The 8,674-nt window shown below is 49.2% G+C and overlaps 1 protein-coding gene across 4 annotated transcripts in view; it reads right to left on the reverse strand.

The window, feature by feature from the left end:
* The window catches only part of ECE1 (endothelin converting enzyme 1), a 113,570-nt gene that overhangs the window by 34,212 nt on the left and 70,684 nt on the right, over positions 1-8,674 (reverse strand). For all 4 annotated transcript variants that reach the window (XM_034645873.1, XM_034645886.1, XM_034645897.1 and 1 more), the window contains one exon: positions 1,047-1,168. In XM_034645873.1, coding sequence (XP_034501764.1) covers positions 1,047-1,168 — 122 coding nt within the window. The remainder of the gene's footprint in view (positions 1-1,046; positions 1,169-8,674) is intronic.

Genomic DNA, 8,674 nt, shown 5'->3' on the forward strand with positions numbered 1-8,674 from the left:
AAAAAGAATCGCATGCTCTACCGACTGAGCCAGCCAGGCGTCCCAGAGCTGGGATTTCTGTCATCTCCTCGGTCTCCCTGGCTTGGCACACACTGGCAGGTGGGGCCTGTGCCAGAGGGGAGGACTGTCCAGTCCCTGGTGCCCACAGCTCCCGACCCTGCTGCGATGCCTTCCCGGAGCCAAGCTACGAGGCGGGGCATTGAGGGAGCATGGGACAGCCAGAAAACACCCATGGCCACCCTCTGTGGATGCCCAGCAGCCTGGCCAGCTGTGGGCAGCCCCCAGAGGGTCCACCCAAGGCTGACTGGGAGACGCTGGGCAAGGACGACTCCTCCCCTGCGGGAGGATGGGGAGGCCTCGGGTAAGTGGGGCCCTTCTCACGGGGGGGTACTGCTGCTTTTTTTTCTTTTTTCTTTTTTTTTTTTTAAAGATTTTATTTATTTATTCGACAGATTGATAGAGACAGCCAGCGAGAGAGGGAACACAAGCAGGGGGAGTGAGAGAGGAAGAAGCAGGCTCATAGCAGAGGAGCCTGACGTGGGGCTCGATCCCATAATGCCGGGATCACGCCCTGAGCCGAAGGCAGACGCTCAACCGCTGTGCCACCCAGGCGCCCCGGGGGGTTACTGCTTCTGATCCAAGACTCTCTGTTGGTCCTTCTGGAACATACCCCCTCCTCATGCACAGACACACCCTCAGAGGAAAAGGAAGCAGCAAGGTAGAGACACATTTTCTCTGGGAATATGGCCTCCATCCCACACACAGATGCACAGACACACACACGTGACAGACATCCACAATGATGCTGACACATACGCCCTCCACAAGGACAGAGATTCCCACCTGCAGAGACGTGTGTGTGCAATAAGCACACGTGTGTGCGTGCACACACACACTCAGACACACTCAGCCTCGACAGGTTCTACGGTCCAGCTGGGTGAGGAGGCTGCAGGTGTGAGGTAGCTGGGCCCCAGTGGTTCCTGAGAGGGGGCAGGCAGGTGGCTCAAGCCAGAGGAGAGCCAGGAAAGCCGGCTCCAGGAACCCACCTTCTCAATCAGCTCCATCAGCGGCTTGGCCTTGAGCTCCTCGATCCTGGTTTCGTTCATACACGCACGGTAGTATACTTGGGCCTTCCTTTCTGCCTCACTCACACTGGCCGTGGAGTTTTCTGGAACGACAAGTGATAGCAGTTTGCAACCTGCCCCCATTCGCTCCATGGGTGGCCCAGGGGGAGTCCTTCCGGGATCCTCGGTGTGCTCAGCTGTAAAAAGACCTAGGACTTCAGCCTCTCTGTGCGTCTGTGTGTGGGATGTCCTAGGACAGCCGCAAGGCCTCAGCCACAGCGGGTTCATGACGGTCCCTGGGCAAAGCCTGGCAAACTGAGGTGCTTCCTAATTTTTGCAGAGTGCCAATTGGAAGAGCATACCATGTTTCTCTGTCCCTGCCAGTCAGGTTCGCAGACATGTCCTTTGGTTGGCAGCTCCGGCCACCCAACAGGACAGCCTGCTTGCCCTGCTGGCCAGTGCGTGGCCCAAACACCCCCGCCTGGTGTGCGGGACAGAGGCCTGTCTTGGTTCTCAGATCCCAGATGACCTCTCTTGTGACAGACCGGAGCTGAATGGAAGCTTCCAAGGCCTCAGGCACTAGTTTACTTTGCCCTTCCTCCTCTGAGGGGCTAGCCTTGTTCATCAGACTTACAGTGGATTCAGAGTGCTGTTGCCATTTCTCTTCCTAACTCAGCAGCCAGCATCTCCAGCCTTCTACCAGGACACCCAGGAGACTTTGGTCATCCCCTTCTCCCTGTCCTTGGTGTCCTGGCCCAGGTGCCACCCTCTGAGAGCCACACTCCTGTACGTGCACCAGCGCAGGGCAGGGTCCTGCTTGTGCCCAGTGAAGGCGACCCCTTCCTGCTGTTCAGGTCATGAAGGACCTATTATGTGCCTGTTCAGGTCACGAAGGACCTACTATGTGCTGGGGCTCCTATGCCTAAGCCTTTGTCTCAGAGCCCTGCTCCAGATCACACCAAGGTCCCTGACCCCTTCAATTCCATCCACCTTGCTCCCTCCCTGGGGACCTCCTCCCTCCCTGCTCCAGCCACTTTTCCTCATTTCAAATTCACTTCTCCTGGACCCAGAAACTCCTTCCTTTGCTTCCTTCAAAGACCACCCCCCTCCCCAAACCCCACCTCCTCCATGAAGACTTCTGGCAGAACCTTATCCATTCATCCACTAAATAGATATCAGATGCTACTCTGTGCTAGGTATTATGCAAACTTCGGGGATGCAAAAGACATTGTCCCTGTCCCCACGGAGCTTCCTTTCTAGTGTGAGGACACAGACACCAAATAAGCAGACATAAAGGAAAAGCTCCCCCTGGCCCTTCCTGTATGGGGCACTGTCAAAACCCTACAACCTTCAAGGCCTTTCCCAAGGGCCATCTTTTCCACGGAGTCTCTCCTGAGATGCTCTTTTGTGAAGGCCCCAGCATGGAGTGCCGACCAAGTGCCAGGCACTGGGCTGGGCTAGGAGTTTTACAAACGTGAAAAAGACCCGCTCGCTCTCTGCCTCCTGGGAGCTCATAGTCTGATGGCAAACACAGTCAAGCAAAGAAATGACCGGGAGACATGAAAGTGCTTTGGTTAATGCAAATGGCTGTGGAACCCAGAGAAAAGTCACACCCTTGGTGGCACAGTGTGGGGCCAGGGGGGCTCTAGCTCTGAGCTGGTTCTTTCATTTATTTTTTAATTAAAAAAAAAACTTTTTTAGTAGGCTCTATGTCCAATGTGGGGCTCAAACTCACAACACGGAGATCAGGTGTTGCGCCACAGACTGAGGCAGCCGGGCACCCCAAGCTGCTTGTTTTAAAGGTAAAAAGTTATTCACCAGGGAGACATGTGGGGAAAGGGCCCTGGGTTTGGAGAGAGTTGGAGAGTTTGAGGAAACACGAGAAGCATAGAAGGGCATGCTGTCTGGAGAACAGACATCTGTTCAGTGTGGCCCATGGTGCAAAGGGCATGAGGTCACTTCGGCTCTCCCAGCCCTTGTCCCAAGAGCCTGCCTGCCCTCCCCTCAATTCTTACCATAACCAGCATCATGGTTTTCTCTGGGCAGAGAGTGTCCACCCCCATCTTGCTGAAGTCAGGGTCAGTCCTAAAGGCCTGGGCCAGTCTGAAGGGAGACGCAGAGACAGAGGAACCCCGAGAGAGACAGAGGTCCAGGGGCCTGAGTGACGAGGGGCTATGGAGGGCACACACCGACCTGGGGACCACAGGCTGCCGTACTGCTGAGGCCTGGAAACACCTGTGTGTCCCCCATGCCCCTCCAGAGCACGAGAGGAGGGCTCCCAGAGAGGAGGGCAAAAATGGGGAGAGCTGGACTTCTCCCTGCTTCTCAGATTCAGAAAGCAGAACTGCAGGGAAAGCAAAGGGGGAGTTTCCACCCCACCCCCCCGCCCAGGAGCCTGGTTTCTCTGACAATGGCTCCCAGCAGCTAGGCTCTCAGAAGGGAAAGCTTGCCTGAGCCTGGAAGCAGCATCTCATCATCCACATGAAGCTCTGGCCATGACCCTGAAATGCCAGGGCCAGGGTCGGGGGAGTGTGCTGTGTGCGCTCTGGCCCATGAGATGCTCTGGCATCTCCCTCCCCCCCACCCAAGGCCACTGAGATAAGAGGCCAAAAGAAAGGCTCGGGAGGAGGAACGGCCTGGCTGTGCTCATTAGAGGGAGTTCCAGGCATCCATCTTGCCCCAAGAAACCCGGGCATTATCACTTGAATGCCTCCTTCAAGCATACACCCCCTCTCTCCTTCGCTGAGAGGCCGCTCCTGATGAGTTCAAACTTCCTTCCTCTGAGTTCCACACCCTGGACCTCACATCTACGTGTTTTCCCACAAAGGTTTATTGAGTTCCTATGGTTTGGTGGCTGCTGGGCTGGGGGGAGAATGCAGCAGGCCACATAGATACAGGGCTGTCCACGTAAGGCCTGTAGCCTGGTGGGCGAGACAGACAGCAGTAAGACGATCACAAAGCATCTGAGGGCGAGAGCTCTGAGGACAAAGTCCAGAGGGCCTGAGAAAGGATGGCAGGGGGAGGCCCAGAGAACCTTTGCCTGAACTCTGGGCTGAAAGCTGAGCTCCATGTGGCGTGGACATGGGGGCTGTGCTTGGACCACTTCACCCACTAGTTTGTGTCCCAGTCATCCCTGTTTCTTCGCCTGTACCTGGAGGGCACATGGCAGCCCTTGGCAGTGTTTGCTGGAAGAACAGAGCCCAGTATTGCCTCTGATGAGGAGGGAGGCCATTTCTGGGCATCGAGAGGGTGACGAGGTCAGTGCCTGACAGAGACTGGCACGGGCAGGAGATGAGGCAGGTGGGGCAGGAAGGGACAGGAGCATCGGCCTCACCAGGAACTGGTGTTCACACCCCCTGTATTCCCACACGGACACTGGCTGGGGCAGGAGCTCTGGGAGGTCAAGCTCCTCCATGGCTCCCCCTGCCTCTCTCTGGTTCATGGAGCCCACTGGGATAACCCCCAGCACATCCTCCCACCTCCTCTCCTTCATCTTCCCCCATAGGGCACCTGTGACTGGCAGGCACTGGGGGTACAAGGGCTGAAGCAAGATGGCCAGGTGGGAGGCCACAGCGCCAGACAAGGTGAGAGATGATGTGGGCTGGGGCTGGGGTAATGGCAGAGAAGGGGCGAGAAGAAGCTGGAGTGTGAGAGAAAGAGGAGTCATAGATGCCACCGAGTTTCCTGGACTGGAGCAAGGGGTCGCTGCTAACTGAGACGTGGAAGACGAGGGACGGGGAGTGGGATAAGCAATTCAGTTTTCGACATTTTTAGCTGAAGAAGTCTATTGGACACTGAAGCGGAACCCTGGGTGTGGAGTTTACAGAGCTAGTGTCTTGAACTATTTTGAGTTCAGATATGCTCTGGAGGGGCCCCTGGGTGGCGCAGTTGTTTGGGCGTCTGACTCTCGGTTTCCACTCAGGTCATGTTCTCAGTGTTGTGGGATCAAGCCCCACATGAGGCTCCACGCTCAGCACAGAGTCTGCTTGGGACTCCCTCTCCCTCTGCCCTTCCCCCACCAAAATAAATAAATCTTTAAAAAAAAGAAACAAATATGCTCTGGAATATACAAATTCCTTAAAATTATCTATAAGGCCCTATATCATGCATTCTCAACAGGGACAATTTTGCCCCCAAAGGGGGAGAGAATTAGCTCTTAGGGAGCAGAAACATCTTACCCTTTCATGTGTACATACATTACATAAACAGGTATATAGTATTATCTTTTTATTCTTATATTCATCTTGGACAACATAGAAGAAATGGATAAATTCCCAGAAATATACCACCTACCAAGACTAAATCATGATGAAATAGAAAATCTGAACAGACTAGTAAGGAGATTGAATCGGTCATCAAAAACCTCTCGAGAAATAAAAGTCTAGGACCAGACAGCTTCACTGGTGAGTTCTACCAAACATTCGACAAAGAATTAATATCAATCTTTCTCACTCTTCCAAAAGACAGAAGAGGAGGGAATTCTTCCAAACTCCTTTTATAAGGCCAGCATTACCCTGATACCGAAACCAAAGATACCACAAGAAAAGAAAATTATAGGCCAATGTCCCTGATGAACATAGATGCAAAAATCCTCAACAAAATATTAGCACACAGAATTCGATAAACCATTAAAAGGATCATACACTATGATCAGGTGGGATTTACTCCAGGGATGCAAGGATGGTTCAATGTTCACAAGTCAGTCAATGTAATGGACCACATTAACAAAATGAAGACTAAAAATCATATGATCACCTCAATAGATGCAGAAAAAGCATCTGACAAAATTCAACATCCATTCATGATAAACACTCTCAACAAAGTAGGTATAATGTATCTTAACACAGCAAAGGCCATATATGACAAGCCCACAGCTAACATCATACTCAATGGTGAAAGTTTCTCCTCTAAGATCAGGAAAAGACTAGGATGCCCAGTATTACTCAACAAAGCACCAAGAGTCATAGTCAGAGCACTTAGTTAAGAAAAAGAAATAAAAGACATCCAGATTGGAAAGGAAGAAGCAAAACTGTCACTATTTGCAGAGAACATGATGGTATATACAGAAAACCCTAAAGACTCCAACAAAAACCTGTCAGAACTATATAACAAATCCAGTAAAGTGGCAAGATATAAAATCAATACACAAAAATCTGTTGTATTTCTATACACAAATAATGAACTATCAAAAAGAGAAATGGGGGCGCCTGGGTGGCACAGCGGTTAAATGCCTGCCTTCGGCTCAGGGCATGATACCTGCATTATGGGATCGAGCCCCACATCAGGCTCCTCCGCTATGAGCCTGCTTCTTCCTCTCCCACTCCCCCTGCTTGTGTTCCCTCTCTGGCTGGCTGTCTCTATCTCTGTCAAATAAATAAATAAAATCTTTAAAAAAAAAAAAAAGAAATGAAGAAAACAATCCCATTTAAAATTACATCAGAAAGAATAAAATACCTAGGAATAAATTTAACCAAGGAGGTGAAAGACCTGTATATTGGAAACTATAAGATATTAGTGAAAGAAACTAGAGAAGACACATAAATGGAAAGATAGTCTGTGCTCTTGGATTGGAAGATGTAATACTGTTAAAATGTCCATACTACCCAAACAATGTACAAATTCACTGCAATACTTATCGAAATTCCAATGGCATTTTTTATAGAAATAAAACAAACAGGGGAACCTGGGTGGCTCAGTTGGTTAAGCATCTGCCTTCACCTCAGGTCACGATCTTAGGGTCCTGGAATCAAGCCCCACATCGTTGTCGGCTCCCTGCTCAGGGGGGAGTCTGCTTCGCCCTCTGCCTCTGCCCTCCCCCTGCTCTCACTCTCAAATAAATAAAATCTTAAAAAAAAAAAAAGAAATAGGACAAAAAATACTAAAATTCGTGTGGAACCATAGAAGACCCTGAAAACCATGGCAATCTTTTTTTTTTTTTTTAATATTTTACTTATTTATTTGAGAGACAGAGCATGAGCTGAGGGAGGGGCAGAAGGACAAGCAGACTCTCCGCTGAACATGGAGCCCGATGCAGGGCTCGACATGGGGGGCAGGGTGTCGATCCCAGGACCCTGAGATCACCACCTGAGCAGAAGGCAGGCACTTAACCAACTGAGCCACCCAGGTGCCCCTAGGCATAGCAATCTTAAGAAAGAAGAACAAAGCAGGAGGCATCACACTCCCTGACTTCAAGCTATATTACAAAGCTATAGTAATTTTTTAAAAATATTTTATTTATTTGAGAGAGAGAGCATGAGCAGGGGGAGAGGGAGAAGCAGACTCCCCACTGAGCAGGAAGCCCAATGTGGGGCTCAATCCCAGCCGCTGGGATCATGGGATCATGACCTGAGCCGAAGGCAGCCGCTTAACTGACTGAGCCACCCAGGCGCCCCACAAAGCTACAGTAATTAAGACGTTATAGTATTGGCATAAAAACAGACACAGAGATCAATGGAATAGGACGGAAAGAAAGAAACTCATACGTACATTGCCATTTAATTTATGACACAGGAGCCAAGAATCTATGCCAGAGAAAGCACAGTGTCTTCAGTAAGCCTTTGGGAAAATTGGACAGCCTCGCGCAAAAGAATGAAACTGGACCACTATCTCATGCCGTACACAAAAATGAACTCAAACTGGGTTAAAGACTGGAACATCAGACCTCAAACCATAAAACTCCTAGAAGACATAGGTGGTGAGCTCCTTGACATCGCTCTTGCTGATGACTTTTTGAATCTGACACCAAAATCAAAAGCAACAGAAGCAAAAATAAAAAAGAGGGACTACATCAAACTAAAAAGCTTCTGCACAACAAAGGAAACCATCAACAAAATGAAAAGACAACCTACTGAGTGGGAGAAAATATTTACAAATCATATGTCTGATAAGGGGCTAGTATCCAAAATACATAAGGAACTCCTACAACTCAACAGCAAAGAAAAAAAAAAATCTAATTAAAAGATGGGCAGAAGATCTGAACAGCCATTTTTCCAAAGAAGACAGATGGCCAACAGGTACATGAAAAGATGCTCTGTTATCATTAGTCATCAGGAAATGCAAACCAAAACCACGGTGAGATATCACCCCACACCTGTTAGAATGGCTCATATCAAAAAGACAAGGAACAGATGTTGGCGAGGCTGGAGAGAAAAAGAAATCCTTGTGCAGTGTTGGCGGGAATGTAAATTGCACAGCCACTATGGAAAGCAGTATGGAGGCACTTCAAACAATTAAAAATAGAACTACCCTATGATCCTGTAATTCCACCCCTGGGTATTTACCCAAAGAAAACAAAAACACAAACTCGAAAACTTCTCTGGACCCCCACATTCACTGCAGCAGGATTTATAACAGCCAAGATATTGAAGCAACCTAAGTACCCATTGATGGATGAATGGATAAAGAAAATGTGGCATAGAGACATACACACACACACACAGACACACACACAGAAGAATATTATTCGTCCATTAAAAAAAAGAAATCTTGCCATTTGTGACAACATGGATAAACTGCGAAGATATTATGCTAAGTGAAGGAAGTTAGACAGAGAAAGACAAATACTGTATAATCTCTCTTATGTGTGTAATTTATATATATATATATATATA

Source organism: Ailuropoda melanoleuca, chromosome 2 (assembly GCF_002007445.2).
Source record: "Ailuropoda melanoleuca isolate Jingjing chromosome 2, ASM200744v2, whole genome shotgun sequence".
Lineage (NCBI taxonomy): Eukaryota > Metazoa > Chordata > Mammalia > Carnivora > Ursidae > Ailuropoda > Ailuropoda melanoleuca.